This window comes from Bufo bufo, chromosome 3 (assembly GCF_905171765.1).
Source record: "Bufo bufo chromosome 3, aBufBuf1.1, whole genome shotgun sequence".
In the NCBI taxonomy this organism is placed as follows: domain Eukaryota; kingdom Metazoa; phylum Chordata; class Amphibia; order Anura; family Bufonidae; genus Bufo; species Bufo bufo.
This window is the reverse complement of record NC_053391.1, coordinates 448,671,388-448,691,488: the sequence shown is the minus strand read 5'-3', so window position 1 is coordinate 448,691,488 and position 20,101 is coordinate 448,671,388. Positions and strand designations below refer to the sequence as shown.

General features: G+C 45.5%; 2 protein-coding genes across 2 annotated transcripts in view; both read right to left on the bottom strand.

The window, feature by feature from the left end:
- Positions 1-18,405, bottom strand: part of REV1 (REV1 DNA directed polymerase) — a 65,817-nt gene extending 47,412 nt beyond the window's left edge. Inside the window, exons 1-3 of the mRNA XM_040425092.1 lie at positions 18,270-18,405; positions 9,310-9,417; positions 2,693-2,806 (exon numbers count right to left, since the gene is read on the bottom strand). Of these exons, the coding sequence (XP_040281026.1) occupies positions 2,693-2,806; positions 9,310-9,417; positions 18,270-18,276 (229 nt within the window). The 5' untranslated portion in view covers positions 18,277-18,405. The remainder of the gene's footprint in view (positions 1-2,692; positions 2,807-9,309; positions 9,418-18,269) is intronic.
- A 1,485-nt stretch (positions 18,406-19,890) lies between these two features.
- LOC120995715 (DNA repair protein REV1-like) overlaps positions 19,891-20,101 on the bottom strand; it is a 45,195-nt gene continuing 44,984 nt past the window's right edge. The window contains exon 5 of the mRNA XM_040425093.1: positions 19,891-19,956. Within this exon, the coding sequence (XP_040281027.1) occupies positions 19,920-19,956 (37 nt within the window). The 3' untranslated portion in view covers positions 19,891-19,919. The remainder of the gene's footprint in view (positions 19,957-20,101) is intronic.

Below are 20,101 nucleotides of genomic sequence, written 5' to 3'. Positions count from 1 at the left end.
CATAGTAATTCCTTGTCTATGGCAGAGAGCAAAGCTTCTTTGGCTTCAATTTTCTAGTGTCATAGGGATTGCTTCCCCATGAAGTCTCGCTTAGTCACTAAGATTGGGGGTCCATTCATAGAACCATATCCGATTTTGGGGACCACAAGTTGCGGATCTATAGGACATGGATCCACCGTGTACATTCTGCATTGCAGTTCAGAACTTCCTGCCCTATATGGTAATGCTCGTTCTTGTCCGCAATATGGAAAAGGGTGGAACAATTCCTCTCTCTTTCGGGCCGCGAAATGGATGTGCGGATGTGGAAGGCACACTGTGTGCTGTCCGTGTCTCACGGTCCCATTGTAATAATGGGTTTGCATGGGATCTGCAAATTGCGGGACATGTCGGAATGAAAAAATTATTTGATGTGAATGGGCCCTGAATGTCCCTCTCAGTTCATGTGATCCCCATAGACACTCTGTGCAGAGGGACATTCTGTTAGCACCATTTTTTTCCTCACCAAATTAATTCTATTTAGAATCAATTGTTGCTACAGAGGGGTCTCCTTTCCACAATATACCTCTAGGTCTAGTTTCATTCTTGTCATTTTCTTTCCAAAGATCACCTAAGAGGGGCTCAGAAGGAACAGATAGAGAAGAGTAAGTTCTAAGTGTTCAGGCTCTCCAAAGCATTAGAAAATAGAAATTTGGGACAGGGAAACATCAAATTTAGGACACGAGGCTTCCAGTGGGATTACAGAACCTTTTCTCAAATTGGGCAAGGATTACTTCAGACTCCTGGATAGAATCTTGTATCCAGGTCACTCCCTCAGGTTAAAGAAGTTGCCCCCAAGGCAAAATGGTCAACCCTTTACAAAGCTTCATATGGTGGTTGTTTCAGGACTTCACAGGAAAATCTTGACCTCTTTCCCAGGAAATTTCTGGGGTCTTTTCAAGAGTATATGCAGTGCCAAAGCTACAGGTAAGATGGAGGTTAGATCTGACGTGTTTAAATAAATACCTTCTCGGAACAATTTCGTGATGTAACATTCACCAGCAGCACGATTTTATAGCCAAGATCTCATATATACTTATATGCACATTATTGCCAACCCATCGCAAGTTCTCAGGTTGGCCATCACTCACCAAGGTATCTTATCTTCAATTCACTGGCCTTTAGTTTCATCGACTGGTGTTTTTACTAAGTGGTGGCACTAACTCAGCCCTTAGCTTCCAGTTAGACTCCAGAAACTGGTTGCTTAAGCTCTCACAGGAGCGGATCCAGAAATCAAGGTGGATGTAAGTTCTAAGGTCCCATCACCAAGTGCCAGTGGAGTAACTCAAAATAACTGGGCCCCACAGCAAATATTTGAACAGGGCTCCCCCCAGCATCTTCTGGGAGCTGAGTACATATGGCTGGGGGCTGATTGTATGACTGAGGGCTGATTATATGACTGGGGGCTGATATGAGGCATTGGGGTCTCATCTGAGGTCTGATTGGGGGTCTTCTTTATATTGGGCTCTGATCTAAGGTCTGATTGGGGTCTGATCTGAGATCTTATTAACATTTGGGGTCCGATTGCTGATTTGAGGTCTAATGAAAAAAAAAAATTCTTATTGTCCTCCTCTAAAACCCAGGTGCGTCTTATGGGCCGGTGCGTCTTATAGGGTGAAAAATACGGTGAGTAGCATGTAACTGGTGCTTGCGATTCAGCCTTTGACAGACAAGTGATTATTAAGGCTGCGATTTCGACCACCCCCCGTCCCCCTTGTTTAATACTGCTTTGCAGATCCCTTTGTGTTGTGCTGCCTGTAGGACGATAAGTAAAGTCTAAATTTGCTTACCGAAATTTATCTTTCCTTGAGTCCAAAGGCAACACAAATATCTCTCCCTGAAAAAGACATTGTTTGGAAAAAAACACATCTACCTAGTGGGTTTGCTTTCCTTTATAGGGGGGTTAATTAGTTTGATTTACTAATGATTTATCTTCTGTCCTAGACAGGAGGAGCAAGACATTAACCCTTTGTGCTGTGCTGCCTTTGGACTCAAGGAATGATAAATTTCAGTAAGCAAATTTAGACTATCATGCAAATAAACTGGACTTCCAATAAGATTCGCAGGGAACAAACGCAACTTCTTTGTGTTGGAAAAACAGCAATTCTTCTGAGTGCACCCCAAGCTTTAAGACTATAAATCTAAGGCCTCTTTCACACGACCTTATGTCTTTTTCAATGTTTTGCGGGCCGTTTTTCCCGGATCTGTTGTTCCATTTTTTGTTTCCGTTCCGTTTTTTCCATATGGCATATACAGTATACAGTAATTACATAGAAAGAAATTGGGCTGGGCATAAAATTTTCTAATGGATGGTTCCTCAAAAACGGAACGGATACGGAACACATACGGAGTACATTCCGTATGTGTTCCGTTTTTTTTGGCGGACCCATTGACTTGAATGGAGCCACGGAACGTGATTTGCGGCAATAATAGGATATGTTCTATCTTTCAACAGAACGGTAAAACGAAAATACGGAAACTGAATGCATACGGAGTACATTCTGTATTTTTTGCGGAACCATTGAAACAAATGGTTCCATATATACGGACCGTATACAGAACGCAAAAAACGGCCCGCAAACGGGAAAAAAAAAACATGGTCTTGTGAAAGAGGCCTTAGCTTCACTGAACCTTTACTCAAAGCTATTTTCCTTACCTGTTTTGTCTCTCGATTTATTTTGATAGTACTGTAACTCTAGTTGAGGGTTGGCTCCTTCACGGTAAGACGATTTCCCACTACCCCTATTGCTTGTGACAGCCACAGGTTTACCTATAGTATGTAGCAGAAGAAAAAAAAAAATTAAAAATCCACCAATCAAAAGTAACTGTAGGAGTGAAAATAGAAGACGGCACAATGGTGGTGATGGGGGGGCTCATTTTTTAGTGTTAAAGTCACAAGACCCCTTTTTGCAACTTTTTAGATGCCTGTGAGACAATATTGTGTTGTACTGGCATTTTTATGGCATCCTCGACACTTGGAAGCGGTGGGGGCCAGGACATTGGCCCCAGCAAATTTACTAAAGCTTATATTACACTTGCAGATCATCGCTAACAAGCATTTGTTTGAACACTGAAATGATGATCTGGCAGTGTTATACTGCCGATTACCCAATAAACGGGAATCTTTTAGCAGAAAAATGGTTTGCCAGTGGCAGATCGTGCCATGTAAACACAATCTACTGCCAGTAAACAGTGCTTCAGTATGGGGACAAGCGATTGTATTGGTGATCACTCCTCATACTGATAAGGTCTTCTCCACTAACGAGCAGGAGATTGCAGGGAAGGAATGCTTCCTCCCTGACAATCACCTAGATGATCACATAGTGCAAGGATGGCGAACCTGAGGCTCTCCAGCTGTTGTAAAACTGCAACTCCCACCATTCCCTGCTGTAGGCTAATAGCTGTAGGCAGTGTGGGCATGCTGGGAGTTGTAATTTTGAAACACCGGGAAAGCCTGAGGTTGGCCATCCCTGGCATAGTGTAATAGAAGCTTAATTTTTACACCTGGAAACACAGTAGTTTTGACTTCAGGCGCATTTTTCACAGCTCCTTCGGAAACTGAAAGGTAAAAGCAGCCAGTTTTCCTTTACTCCAGTTTTGATAAATCTCCTTCTATGTCCCTATATAAATTATTTACCTGCTGGAAAGTTTGCATAGTTACAGGGTGGAGTATGTGTGTTGTATCCTCAGTAATGCTGCAGTCTATACCCGCAATATGCAGTATGCCGAGTTACAAAACAGGCACTAAGGCCATTTCAGAACTGAAAACTGGATTTTTGTACTCACCGTAAAATCGTTTTCTCGTAGGATGCATTGGGGACACAGCACCATGGGTATATGCTCAGCTGCCACTAGAAGTAAAAAAGTGTTGGCTCCTCCTATCTGGGCTATACCCAATGCAGATGCAGGAGCAAACCAGTAGGTAGAAAAGCAGTATGAGCACAAGATAAAACTGTAAGCCAACAAGTCCTAAACCAGAAAGGACCAACATAAAAAACTTAGCCACAAAGGGTGGGATCTGTGTCCCCCAATGCATCCTACAAGAAAAGGATTTTACGGCGAGTACAAAAATCCAGTTTTCTCTTGAATGCATTGGGGGACACAGCACCATGGGACGTCCTAAAGCAGTCCACAAGAGAGGCATCAGCAGAGGCCAAGCAGTGGATGTGATAACATTTGGAAAATCGTATTGAGAGGCCCAGGTGGCGGCCTTGCAGACCTGGGAAGCTGAGGCCTGATGTCTAAACCGCCTAAGAAGCCGCGACCGCCCTAGTGGAATGAGCGGTCAATCGAAAGGGAGGAACACGACCCTTGGCAACATAGGCCTTCTTAACTGCCGACCTAATCCAACGGGATATGGTGGCCTTGGAAGCTTGCAGGCCCTTGCGAGGACCCTCAGGGATCACAAAGAGGGAGTCCGACCGGCGAAAAGGCTCAGTCAACCGAAGATAGAGGCGAAGCCCCCTAACAACATCCAAACGGTGAAGCGAACGTTCCCTAGGAGGAGAGGGGTTGGGACAGAAGAACGGAAGGACAATCTCCTCATTAATTTGGAATGAGGACACCACCTTAGGGAGGAACGAAGGGACCTGACGCAGAACGACCTTATCCTGATGAAACACCAAGAAAGGGGATTTGCAAGAGAGCGCAGCAAGTTCAGAAACTCTCAGAATAGAAGTAATCGCCACAAGAAAGGCGACCTTAAACGAAACAAAGGAAAGATAAATATCCTGTAAAGGCTCAAAAGGGTAGGCCTAAAGAGCGTCCAGGACAATGTTCAAGTCCCACGGATCCACAGGAGGACGAAAAGGCGGAACCCGGTGAGCGACTCCCTGCAGAAAGGTTTTCACTTGACGGCGAGAAGCCAGGGGTTTCTGGAAAAGAACAGATAGGGCCGAAATCTGACCCTTGAGAGAGGCCAGCCAAAAACCCTTGTCAAAGCCCGTCTGGAGGAAAGCTAAGACCCTGGGAATAGACAGGTAGTACTTGGAATAGTCTTCCAAGTACAATGATAAATTCTGGAAGACTGGGGCTTGCGTGCGTGGAGCATAGTCTGGATAACAGACTCCGAGAGACTGCGGAACCTCAGAACCGCGGGCTCAACAGCCACGCCGTTAAACGCAGCTGATGTAAATTCGGATGGAGTAGTGGACCTTGGGAAAGAAGGTCGGGACGTAGAAGGATGCGCCATGGCACGTCTACGAGTAGGAACAGAAGATCCGCGTTCGAAGCACGGTGAGGCCAGTCTGGGGCCACCAGAATCGCCGGAACCTGGGCCGACTTCAGGCGCTTGAGAACGTTGGGAAGGAGCGGAATGGGAGGAAAGAGGTACAAGAGACGGAACTGGGACCAAGGAAGGACCAGAGCATCCGAGGCCAGCGCCTGAGGGTCCCGGGACCTTGCGAAGTAACGCGGGACCTTGCGGTTGAGACGGGAGGCGAAAAGGTCTATGTCCGACGTGCCCCAGCTCTGACACAGACGAAGAAACAACTCTGGGTGAAGAGACCACTGGCCCGGGTCAGGGTTTTGGCGACAGAGTCCGCCGCCCAATTGTCGACCCCGGAATGTGGACTGCGGAGAGGACCAGAACGAAGGACTTCCGCCCACCGAAGTATGCGAGATGCCTCTTCCATGAGCCTCATGCTCTTGGTGCCCCCCTGATGATTCAGGTACGCCACCGCAGTGGAGTTGTCCGTCTGGATACGGACTGGAAGACCGGAGAGAAGGTGTGTCTAATGAGAGAGAGCCAGAAAGATCACCCTGAGCTCCAGAATATTTATGTGCAGGGAGGATTCCACTGCTGACCACAGGCCCTGAGCAGATAGGCACCCGAAGACAGCTCCCCAACCAGTCAGGCTGGCGTCCGTGGAGATCACCAGCCAACGAGGGGGAAGAAAGGACTTGCCCAGAGATAGGGTGCGAGGTAGAAGCCACCAGCACAACTCCTTGCGGACAAGACGGGGAAGACAAACCAAACGGTCGAGGCCCGGCTGGGACTTGTCCCAGCTGGATAGGATCGCCAGCTGAATAGGCCTGGTATGGAATTGCGCAAATGGGATCGCCTCGAAGGAGGCAACCATCTGGCCCAAAACCCAAATGCACGTCCGAAGAGGTAGAGGAGACAGCTTGCGAAGGCGAACCACTGCATCTTGGAGAGCCACTACCTTGTCCTGCGGAAGGAACACTCGACAGAGGCGAGTGTCTAAGGTCATGCCCAAGAAATCCATTCTCTGGCGGGGAACCAGGGAGGACTTTGATCAACCACTCCATCACCCAAACTGAGACAGGACAGACAGGGTGATACGGAGGCTGGCCAGGTTGTCCTCCAGAGACGGGGCCTTCACCAACAGGTCGTCCAGGTGGGTAATAACTGCCGCCTTTACGGGAGACTTGGGGGGACGCGACATGAAAAACCGACTCGCAGGAAGAGTGGAAAACTCTATTCTGTAACCGGAGTAAATGATCTCCAGGACCCATGCGTCATCCACGGTTGCACACCATGACTCCTGGAAGTCGAGCAAGCATACCCCACATGTGGTAAAGCGCAGTCATGCAGAAGAGGTTTTCACAGACTGGGGCTTTGAAGGCTTGGGGCGAGAGTCCTAGACAGGTCCTTCTTGCCTGAGTGTTAGGAAGAGTCCCGAAAGGAGCGAAAATGTTTAGACCTTGAAGTCACCAAGGGAGGGCGACGGCGGTTCTGGGGGGAGGAGGGAGCTTTTTCCTCATGTGGCCTCTGAAATAAGCTCCACCAGGCGCTTCCCAAACAGCTTTTCGCCCTGAAAGGGGAGAGAGATCAGCACCTTTTTGGAAGCTACATCTCCCGCCCATGAACAGAGCCAGACCGTACGGCGGATGGCCACAGAGTTAGCAGCCGCCCTGTTAGATCGGGGAGCCGATTCAAGGGAGACATCACATAGGTACCTGGAAGCCTGGAGAAGCCGAGAGGCAAGAATGGAAACCTCACCTGGAGCAGAATCCGGCAGCAAACAGATGAGCTGCTTGGCCCAGACCATGCAGGCTTTGGCAACCCAGGAGGCGGCAAAAGCAGGCTGAACAGCGGAGCCTGCCGCTACAAAAACGGCCTTAGCCAAGGAATCAATCTTTTTGTAAGCGGGATGCGACAAGGAAGCCGCATCGGCCAAGGGAAGCGTGGTGGCCTTAGCCAAACGATCCACCTGAGGATCAACCAGAGGTGGGACTGACCAGAGGTTCACGGATTCTGCACTGAAAGGAAACAAAGCGTCCAAACCCTTAGAGATCTGCATGCGCTTAATCAGGCTGACTCCACTGTTTGGCCAGGAGTGCGTCTAGGTCCGGGTGGTAAGAAAAAACCAACACTGAACGCTTGGAACGGCGGAATGACACAGAGTCCCGAGAAGAGGAGGGACTACCCTCCTGCACATGGAGAGTGTCTCTAACCGCCTTAATGTGGTCCTGCATGGCCGCAGATGAAGTAGAACTCTGCTCTGGCACAGAATCTGAGTCAGATGTGTCCCCAGGAGCGGCAGAAGACGAAACTTTGCTTGCCTCAGACTTGTCCAGGGAGTGACCCGAGGACGCTGAGGATGAGCGGGACGCGGCTGAGAACACTCACTCAAGGTCTTTTACGGAACCTGGTGTCAGAGTGGGGGCGAGCCCCTTCAGCAGCATGGTCCCTGTGAGGGGCAGAGACTGCTGCAATTTGAGCAGGCAAGCGGTCCCATGGGGGAAGACTATGGCCGAAGTCTGACCCAAGACCCCTTGCGAGTTGTCAAAGCCCCCTATAAGGGGAACCACCCGGCCCAAAGAGTATTGCAGAGCGGGAGGGGGGGGGGGGGGGGGGGGGGGGGGGGGGGGGGGGGGGGGGGGGGGGGGGGGGGGGGGGGGGGGGGGGGGGGGGGGGGGGGGGGGGGGGGGGGGGGGGGGGGGGGGGGGGGGGGGGGGGGGGGGGGGGTGGGGGGGGGGTGGGGGGGGGGGGGGGGGGGGGGGGGGGGGGGGGGGGGGGGGGGGGGGGGGGGGGGGGGGGGGGGGGGGCGTGGGGGGTGGGGGGGGGGGGGGGGGGGGGGGGGGGGGGGGGGGGGGGGGGGGGGGGGGGGGGGGGGGGGGGGGGGGGGGGGGGGGGGGGGGGGGGGGGGGGGGGGGGGGGGGGGGAGGGGGGGGGGGGGCCCATAGGGCCCCCCAATGTCCACATCAATGCGTCCCTGAGCCCCAACACACCCTGGCCAAGGTGAAGGATTCAGGGGTCAAGAGCGGGGGGGGGGGGGGGGGGGGGGGGGGTGGGGGGGAGGGGGAGAGGGGAGCTGTACTTACCCTCTGACGTCTTCAGGCGCAGCAGGGTGTCACCCCATCAGCAGACCTCAAACACTGGGCCCGTGGAATGCTGGCAATCCACTGCAGCGGCAGTAATGGGGACTGGGTGACCAGTGGTACTGAAGTACGCGCCCGCAGAGGGTGCATCTAAAGTGGAAGCCCACGATGGAGCACCCCCTGCAGCAGGAGAAAAACCTGCATAAAGAGAAAAAAATAAAATAAAAATAGCAGCAAGAGCTGCAGGAAAAAAGCAGCTCGTGTCTGCCTCCTAAAGAGACTAGAAAAAAAAATGGTTTTCTCCTGCATCTGCAGTGGTATAGCCCAGATAGGAGGAGCCAACACTTTTTACTTCTAGTGTCAGCCTCCTAGTGGCAGCTGGGCATATACCCATGGCGCTGTGTCCACCAATGCATTCAAGAGAAAAAAAAAAGGGATGTGAACCTGGCCTAATTCTTCCATGTATAATTCCAATTACAAAACTTTTTCTCTGTCCCCATCTGTTTCAATGGCACCCTTTAAATTCTAGTAGAATAAGCAAGGGACAGTACCAACCACATACACAATACATGAACATACAGTTGGCCGCTTGGCATGCCTAATCTGGCAGGCTGTTCCGACATAAATGACGGCTGCTGGCTGGACAAAAATGGCGACCAGATCATCGCTGGATCCCATTATAGTGGATCTGTAGAATATGGCAATGCCAGATCCAGTGAACTCCTCCAGGCTGTTCTCTGCCTGAGCAGCCTGCCAGAAATGTTCACCGGAGATGTGAACGTGGCCTAACTTATATGAAGCAAAAACCTCCACCTAAAATCAAATTACAAAATACTACATTTTACATAGACTCTGACAAGTACTTCAAATAACAGCAATTAATTGTGCAAATTGATACTGAAGCACAATTATACCACTAAAAAATAAAGACTGTAGCTTACTGCACTTTACTGGTAAACTGTGACTAGCAACCTGGTGAGCACTTACCTTTTAGATCTGGTCGGTTACGTACACCAACAGATACAAAGAAGCAATCCATGTCCACATGTATTATGCAGTTCTGGCACTTGGAATGGGTTGAAGCAGGCACGGATCCTAAAAAAACAACATTAAAAGACATATGAAAATCTATCAGTATATGAAGTCATTGTTCCTTGGTGCATGTTGTTTGTTAAAGCTGCATCTTTAAACCTAACACTGATGTCTAAAAATGCTGAAATGCTGCTACAGTTTTCTGCACCCCCCTTTACTGGAGTGATTTGGTTTGTATTTCTGTGACTGTACTGAAACTCATTAATATAGTTAATCACACTTCACCCACTTATCAAAACTGGAGTGAGTAGTGTAAATTTGCAAAAAAGTTTTGCGCAAGTGATCTCAAAAAGTCGCAAAAGCGTTTTTTGAGACCTTTTAAAGACAGAAATGTAGAGTGATAAATTCCCCCTACAATCTTTCCATGAACAGAAAAGCATTCGGCTCTGTTCACACAGCTCTGGTGCATGATGTTTTCTATGTGATCCTTCAGGATTCACTGGTATCCATCAAAACTGTCATGGCTAATATGCATAGAGTCTTTTCATAGATTTTTAAGTGGATTTTGCTGCGTTTCCACAAAAAAATGTAGAGCAAAATCCGCATGTGCTGCAGATTTTCCCCAGATTTCACCCTTTGCATTGCAATTTGTGAAATCCGCACACGCTGCGTATTCCAAACTCTGCACCTGCAGGTCAATTTACACATGGAAAAAATTCCACACTGTGTAGATGAAATTTATGTATTATGCTGCAGATCAGCTGCATAACCAATCTGCAGTAATATGCAACATGTGCAGGTACCCTAAAAGAGAATACACAGGGTCACAGTTACCATAAAAACAAACATGTAACGGCCGTGTTCAGACTGCATTTGAGCATTCAATCTGAGGTGTACATCAGCAGGATTTCACACTCTCTCTTTTTACTGTACGAGTCTGCATAGACTATGGCACATTAAGCATATGTGCTGTGAACTTTCCTGGGGCATGAACATATTCATATTATGTGACCAACACTCCTTCCATACTCCCCAGGAACAAAGGACTCAGGATCCCCAAACTTGGGATTGTAGGGGTCCCAACAATCATACATTTAAAGGGGTTTTCTAACTGATGACCTATCCTCTAGACCAGTGTTTCCCAACCAGTGTGCCTCCAGCTGTTGAAAAACTACAACTCCCAGCATGCCTGGACAGCCTTTGGCTGTGCGGGCATGCTGGAAGTTGTAGTTTTGCAACAGCTGGAGGCACACTGGTTGGGAAACACTGCTCTAGACAGGTCATCAGTATCAGATTGGTGGGGATCTAACACCCAGGATATCTGCCCAAGGGCTGTTTGAGAAGGCACCGGCGCTCACAGTAGCACGGCGGCCTTCTCACAGCTTTGCCTAGGCCATGTGACGTCATGTTCATCAGTCACATGGCCTAGGAACAGCTTATCCCCATTCGCTTCAAGCTGCGATACCAGGCATTGCCGCTGTACAATGCACGGCACTGAGCTTAGTGATCTGAGATTAGGCGTCAGCGATACTGCGAGCACCAGCGCATGCTCAAACAACTGATCGTGGCGGTCCCGGATGTTGGACCCCCAGTACTGATGACCTATACAGAGGATAGGCCATCAGTAAAAAAAATAAGTTCCCAGAAAACCCCTTTAACACTTATTCTGTGGAAGGGATTTTTTCCCCCAACCTGTGAAAAACGCTCCCCCATATGCCAGGCCCCTCACACCGATTCTACTTACCTGGTTCCCTGCGCGCGGATGGAAACATCCGGTGTCAGGGGGAGCAGCCAATGGCAGGTGGCGATGGGGACGAGCCTACCTAGCATCACCGACTAGGTGAGGTTCGTCCCCATTGACTGCTCGGCACCTGCCATTGACTGCTCCACCAGCCGGTGAGCCAGGTAAGTAGATTCAGTGTGAGGGGCCCAGGCATATGGGGAAGCATTTGTTAGTCTCGGATAACCCTTTTAAATCAGGTTTGCTTACTAATTAGTTGTTTATCACAAAAACCCTCTTCAATAATAACTAACATGCGACCAGATCAACGATGGGAATCTGTAATGCTTTGAGCACTACGATACCGGTGAGGCAGGCGCTCTATATGGACCCTCAACCACTAATTAATGTCATTAAAAGGGTGCAGGTGTCAGACCCCCACCAATTAGATACTGATAATATCCTGAGGATAGGTCATCAGTTATAATGGAAAAGCCCTTTAAATATCTGGGCATGTGCAATAAGATTGTGGAGCAGTAGTTGATTTACCATAGTAATTAGAGCAAGTAGAAGCACGGAGAAACAAAATCTGTGCAGTCAACAAATGGACAGCTTGCGAAAAGATGGTGAGAGTATGTGGGATGTGACAAAGGGCATTATCATGACGCTATCACCATGTTTAGAAATCTCAACATTTTCTATATGAAGTCTTAAAAAACTTGCAGAAAATCAACACTGGAGGTGCACTTTAAGAATGAATTCAGAAAACACTCCTGACAGGCTTGTTGCATCCCATCCATTTGTATGGAACAGAAACTGGAGTCGTCGGCACCAGCTCAGTCATTACAATTTTCACAAAATCTGCCATGAGAACTGAATTGAGGTCACAGACCCTCTTTTCCATACATACACATACATTAAACCTGCACTCCTAAGGGTAAGGCGCTCTAGAGTCCAGGTGCTCCACGTCTTTCTGCCACAGATGCATACTGTTGAATAAGGTCCTTGTGGATCAAAACATCCGGGTTATAGATGTGGCTATACTCTTCTGTGCATAGCAACTCCATTTGCCTGGACCTCAGGGGTTATATTTTGCATACAGAAAGAATAAGCATCCCTGAAATACACAAGTGTGTGCCATAGGATTTCACCCTCACTGGGAATTTAGCAGGTTGTGCACGGGCTCTCCCACAGGAGGCAGCAGCACCACATCTTGCAGAATTCACATCTTTTTAGAAAAGAAAATGCTGAACACTTTTTATCATTTATCACATACTGATTTAATAATATAATTGGAAGATGCTTTGTTGTGTTGGCATCATACAGCTTTTTGTGACAGCTTTTGTTATTTTTTGAGTCAAATATACGGTATATACGGTATATTATATACACACATACATATACACACACTCACTCACCTAAAGAATTATTAGGAACACCTGTTCTATTTCTCATTAGTACAATTATCTAGTCAACCAATCACATGGCAGTTGCTTCAATGCATTTAGGGGGGTGGTCCTGGTCAAGACAATCTCCTGAACTCCAAACTGAATGTCAGAATGGGAAAGGAAGGTGATTTAAGCAATTTTGAGCGTGGCATGGTTGTTGGTGCCAGACGGGCCGGTCTGAGTATTTCACAATCTGCTCAGTTACTGGGATTTTCACGCACAACCATTCTAGGGTTTACAAAGAATGGTGTGAAAAGGGAAAAACATCCAGTATGCGGCAGTCCTGTGGGCAAAAATGCCTTGTGGATGCTAGAGGTCAGAGGAGAATGGGCCGACTGATTCAAGCTGATAGAAGAGCAACGTTGACTGAAATAACCACTCGTTACAACCGAGGTATGCAGCAAAGCATTTGTGAAGCCACAACACGCACAACCTTGAGGCGGATGGGCTACAACAGCAGAAGACCCCACCGGGTACCACTCATCTCCACTACAAATAGGAAAAAGAGGCTACAATTTGCACGAGCTCACCAAAATTGGACTGTTGAAGACTGGAAAAATGTTGCCTGGTCTGATGAGTCTCGATTTCTGTTGAGACATTCATATGGTAGAGTCCGAATTTGGCGTAAACAGAATGAGAACATGTATCCATCCTCTGATGGCTACTTCAGCAGGATAATGCACCATGTCACAAAGCTCAAATCATTTCAAATTGGTTTCTTGAACATGACAATGAGTTCACTGTACTAAAATGGCCCCCACAGTCACCAGATCTCAACCCAAAATAGAGCATCTTTGGGATGTGGTGGAACGGGAGCTTCGTGCCCTGGATGTGCATCCCTCAAATCTCCATCAACTGCAAGAGGCTATCCTATCAATATGGGCCAACATTTCTAAAGAATGCTATCAGCACCTTGTTGAATCAATGCCACGTAGAATTAAGGCAGTTCTGAAGGCAAAAGGGGGTCCAACACCGTATTTTATATTTATTTATATATATATATATATATATATATATATATATATATATATATATATATATATATATATATATAAACACACACACTACACACACACACACATACATACATACATATACACATATACATATATACATACACACACACACACACACTGGATATTAAAAGTCTACACACCCCTGTTAAAATGTCAGGTTCTGTGCTGTAAAAAAATGAGACAAAAGAAATCATTTCAGACTTTTCCCACCTTTAATGTGACCTATAAACTGTACCACTCAATTGAAAAACAAACTGAAATCTTTTAGGTGGAGGGGAAAAAAAAATATAATGTGGTTGCATAACTGGGGATGTAGCTGTGTTCAGAATTAAGCAATCACATTCAAAATCCTGTTAAATAGGAGTCAGCATACACCTGCCATCATTTAAAGTGCCTCTGATTAACCCCAAATAAAGTTCAGCTGCTCTAGTTGGTCTTTCCTGAAATTTTCTTAGTTGCATCCCACAGCAAAAGCCATGGTCCACAGAGAGCTTCCAAAGCATCAGAGGGATCTCATTGTTAAAAGGTATCAGTCAGGAGAAGGGTACAAAAGAATTTCCAAGGCATTAGATATACCATGGAACACAGTGAACACAGTCACCATCAAGTGGAGAAAATATGGCACAACAGTGACATTACCAAGAACTGGACGTCCCTCCAAAATTGATGAAAAGAAGAGAAGAAAACTGGTCTGGGAGGCTACCAAGAGGCCTACAGCAACATTAAACGAGCTGCAGGAATATCTGGTAAGTACTGGCTGTGTGGTACATGTGACAACAATCTCCCGTATTCTTCATATGTCTGGGCTATGGGGTAGAGTGGCAAGACGAAAGCCTTTCCTTACGAAGAAAAACATCCAAGCCAGGTTACATTTTGCAAAAACACATCTGAAGTCTCCCAAAAGCATGTGGGAAAAGGTGTTATGGTCTGATGAAACCAAGGTTGAACTTTTTGGCCATAATTCCAAAAGATATGTTTGGCCCAAAAACAACACTGCACATCACCAAAAGAACACTATACCCACAGTGAAGCATGGTGGTGGCAGCATCATGCCAAGGCGCTGTTTTTCTTCAGTTGGAACTGGGGCCCTAGTTAAGCTAGAGGGAATTATGAACAGTTCCAAATACCAGTCAATATTGGCACAAAACCTTCAGGCTTCTGCTAGAAAGCTGAACATGAACTTCATCTTTCAGCATGACAACGACCCAAAGCATACATCCAAATCAACAAAGGAAGGGCTTCACCAGAAGAAGATTAAAGTTTTGGAATGGCCCAGCCGGAGCCCAGACCTGAATCCGATTGAAAATCTGTGGGGTGATCTGAAGAGGGCTGTGCACAGAAGATGCCCTCGCAATCTGACAGATTTGAGTGTTTTTGCAAAGAAGAAGTGGGCAAATCTTGCAAGTCAAAATGTGCCATGCTGATAGACTCATACCCCAAAAAGACTGAGTGCTGTAATAAAATCAAAAGGTGCTTCAACAAAGTATTAGTTTAAGGGTGTGCACACTTATGTAACCATATTATTTTTATATTTTTTCTTCTCTCTACCTAAAAGATTTCAGTTTGAGCGGTACAATTTATAGGAAAAAGTTCTGAAATGATTTATCTTTGTCTCATTTTTTTTACATCACAGACACTGTGTGTGTGAATATATTATATATACACATACACACTCACCTAAAGAATTATTAGGAACACCATACTAATACGGTGTTGGACCCCCTTTTGCCTTCAGAACTGCCTTAATTCTACGTGGCATTGATTCAACAAGGTGCTGATAGCATTCTTTAGAAATGTTGGCCCATATTGATAGGATAGCATCTTGCAGTTGATGGAGATTTGAGGGATGCACATCCAGGGCACGAAGCTCCCGTTCCACCACATCCCAAAGATGCTCTATTGGGTTGAGATGTGGTGACTGTGGGGGCCATTTTAGTACAGTGAACTCATTGTCATGTTCAAGAAACCAATTTGAAATGATTCGAGCTTTGTGACATTGGTGCATTATCCTGCTGAAGTAGCCATCAGAGGATTTTCATTCTGTTTTCCGCCAAATTCGCACTCTACCATTTGAATGTCTCAACAGAAATCGAGGACTCATCAGACCAGGCAACATTTTTCCAGTCTTCAACAGTCCAATTTTGGTGAGCTCGTGCAAATTGTAGCCTCTTTTTTCCTATTTGTAGTGGAGATAAGTGGTACCCGGTGGGGTCTTCTGCTGTTGTAGCCCATCCGCCTCAAGGTTGTGCGTGTTGTGGCTTCACAAATGCTTTGCTGCATACCTCGGTTGTAACGAGTGGTTATTTCAGTCAACGTTGCTCTTCTATCAGCTTGAATCAGTCGGCCCATTCTCCTCTGACCTCTAGCATCCACAAGGCATTTTCGCCCACAGGACTGCCGCATACTGGATGTGCGTGAAAATCCCAGTAACTGAGCAGATTGTAAAATACTCAGACCGGCCCGTCTGGCACCAACAACCATGCCACGCTCAAAATTGCTTAAATCACCTTTCTTTCCCATTCTGACATTCAGTTTGGAGTTCAGGAGATTGTCTTGACCAGGACCACACCCCAAATGCATTGAAGCAACTGCCATGTGATTGGTTGACTAGATAATTGCATTAATGAGAAATAGAACAGGTGTTCCTAATAATTCTTTAGGTGAGTGTATAATATATATATATATATATATATATATATATATATATATATATATATATATATATATATATATATACACACACACACACACACACATACATATATACACACAGTACAGACCAAAAGTTTGGACACACCTTCTCATTCAAAGAGTTTTCTTTATTTTCATGACTATGAAAATTGTAGATTCACACTGAAGGCATCAAAACTATGAATTAACACATGTAGAATTATATACATAACAAACAAGTGTGAAACAACTGAAAATATGTCATATTCTAGGTTCTTCAAAGTAGCCACCTTTTGCTTTGATTACTGCTTTGCACACTCTTGGCATTCTCTTGATGAGCTTCAAGAGGTAGTCCCCTGAAATGGGTTTCACTTCACAGGTGTGCCCTGTCAGGTTTAATAAGTGGGATTTCTTGCCTTATAAATGGGGTTGGGACCATCAGTGGCGTTGAGGAGAAGTCAGGTGGATACACAGCTGATAGTCCTACTGAATAGACTGTTAGAATTTGTATTATGGCAAGAGAAAAGCAGCTAAGTAAAGAAAAACGAGTGGCCATCATTTAAGAAATGAAGGTCAGTCAGTCAGCCAAAAAATTGGGAAGAAAACTTTGAAAGTGAGGGCTATTTGCTATGAAGGAGAGTGATGGGTGCTGCGCCAGATGACCTGGCCTCCACAGTCACCGGACCTGAACCCAATCGAGATGGTTTGGGGTGAGCTGGACCGCAGAGTGAAGGCAAAAGGGCCAACAACTGCTAAGCATCTCTGGGAACTCCTTCAAGACTGTTGGAAGACCATTTCAGGGGACTACCTCTTGAAGCTCATCAACAGAATGCCAAGAGTGTGCAAAGCAGTAATCAAAGCAAAAGGTGGCTACTTTGAAGAACCTAGAATATGACATATTTTCAGTTGTTTCACACTTGTTTGTTATGTATATAATTCCACATGTGTTAATTCATAGTTTTGATGCCTTCATAGTCATGAAAATAAAGAAAACTCTTTGAATGAGAAGGTGTGTCCAAACTTTTGGTCTGTACTGTATATATATATATATATATATATATATATATATATATATATATACACACACACACACATACATACATACACACACGCATACACATACACACTAGGGTTGAAACGATTACTCGATAGAATCGAGTAATTAGACACCTAAAAATCCTCGAAAAAATTTTGCATCGAGGATTCGTTTGTGTCATGTGACCACGGAGCGGGAGTGAAGCGCTTGCTATTACTCACTGCTCCGTAGTCACTCGCCGGCCCGCGCTGCACTGTACGGTATCCCAACACATAGTCAGGTCATAGTGCAGGTAAGCGCGCACTATGACCGACACTGTGTGACATCAGGGCTAAAGTGCAGCGCGCAGAGAAGATGATGAGGAGCTGTGGAGCGGCACCCTACAGGAAAGGTAAGTACTGGCGCTGGGGACATGGCTAGGAGGGGCAAGCTGATGGATGAGGAAGAAGCTGATGGCATGGGGGGGCCGATGACTTTTTTTTAAAGAAAAACGTTCTTTTAATTCGTTTTTTGTTATTAGAGTACTCAATTAATCATTTGATTAATCGATAGAATACTCGACTACAAAAATAGTCGACAGCTGTTCCCCTAACACACACACGGATAGGATGCTCACCCATTCATTTCAATGGGTCCGGAAAAAAATGAGGACAGCACATGGTGTGCTGTCTGCATCAGTATGTCTGCTCTGTAGCCCTGCAAAAAAGATAGAACATGTTCTATACTTGTCAGTTTTGCGGACAAGATAGGCATTGTTACAATGGTTCTGTAAAAAAAAAAAAAAAATGGATGCAAAACGAACATCACCCTTTATTTTTTTCAGATCCGCAATTTGCGGACCCGCAAAACACATACGGAGCCCTATGCATGAGCCCTTAGAAAAATGAGGCTGCTTTCTTCCAGAAACAGTGGTACACTTACTGCAGCTCAACTCTATTCACACAATCTGTGGACAAGGATGGCACGATTTTTGGAAGGAAGCAACTACATTTCCAGCATGTAAGTTATGCGATGAAGCATATTACCTGTCATTTTTTTAACCTCTCCTGACCTGGAAAGTTGCCATTACACTGACTCTGTAGCTCACGTACAAACTCTGTGAATTCACATTTCCATGTTGAGATGTGATGCAGTCTAGAGTGAGAGTAAAAGTCTGAAATAAAATTGGAGTCTGCTGTTTTAGGCAGTTGTGGAGAGGCTGCCTTGGCAGGGAAATGCATGGTAGTGCTTTTTGTGCTTGAAGGCGAGTGGTGAGCACCATTGAGTTTAGTCTTATTGTGCAAATATGAGGATGAGACTGAGCTTGATTCGGTCCTGTAAGGATCCAATGAAATATCTAGTTGTCCATGGTTTGGTTGTAATTGCTGTAAAGTGCAGTCAGTAGACCCTACATTAGGCTTTTCCTGCTGATTCAATGAAAGAAGTCTACTTGCAAAGGGGTTACTTGGATGCACAGATATATCCAGCGACTTTAAGGCACCATTAGGGCTACAGTTGTGTCCATTGATGACAACAGTGCTGTCTTTGCAGTTCTGTTCTCTGCTCTGCTCAGAAAAGTCTTCTAAACCATCTATTTCAAAGTCTTTCTCCTCATCGAACTTTTCAATATCCTCTTCCCATCCATTTGTTCCATTTGCCTGAATGGTGCTTGCAGTGGAATGGCTTCTAAAAGAAAAGTAATAATAAAAAATAATAAAAAGGAGTAAAAAAAAAAAAAAAACACGTTAGAAACATAAGAATGTTTAGTCGAATTTAAAGCAGTTGTGCAGTGGTATGATATTGATGACCTACCAACTGACACCCCTTCAGAGCTGATCGGTGGGGATGCTGGGAATCAGATCACTGCCATTCTAATGTTGATGTCCTAATAGGGTTGTCACGATACCAAAATTTTGATTCGATTTTGATACCATAAAAAAATATTGAGATACTCGATACCAAGCAAAAGAAAAATAAAACACCAAAAAAGCTGTGTGCATTCCTATGGAACGTCCAGCCCATAATAGAACAGTCCTATCCTATTTTTTTTGGGGGGGGAGAGGGGAATAAAGGTGACCAAAAAAATGGCCAATCCCGTGTTTTTAAAAAAAAAATTCCCTGTTACGGCGTTCACTGCGTAGGAGATATTTTTTTAATAGTTCTGACTTTTTCAGACGCGTCGATACCGAATGTTTACTTTTTTATTGTTTATATATAAAATTAGGAAAGGGGGTGATTTAAACTTAATATTTTGGCGTTTCTTTTTTTACATTTTATTTACTATTAGCCACTTCAGCTGAGGGCGGTATGCCATGTTTCTAAAAAATACTAGGCTGCACAGTAGCACAGCCTAGTATCATTAAACAGCAAATCCCAGTATCGTATCGATCCGAGTGCAAAAGTATTGATTGGGTATTGAAAATTCGATACTTGGTGCAACCCTATGTCCTAATACACGGATAGGTCATCAATATTAAACCACTGCATGATCCTTTTAACAAAACTGTTATTTTAGCTGGACTTTTTCATCAAAATGTCAGAATAAGAACTTTTAGCTGGAAATATAAAATCAAAGAAAATTTTCACCTAAGAATAAATAAAATGAACTTAATCAGCATAGATTATTAATTATACTTACAGTTTATGGTTGCTGTCTATTGTGAATGGATCTTCTGGTTTACATTTGGAGGTGAAGTTCAAAGTCTTCTGAACACTGGACTGCTTTGTATAAAGCTGGTAGGGAACGTAAGAAAGAAGCCGTCCAGCTTTGATGCTATTAACACAAACAATAAAAACTTATATTTCATTAGAATAAAGTAGTATATTATAACAGCATCAATGACCTGGTACAAACTTGCATGAAATGGACATTATCATT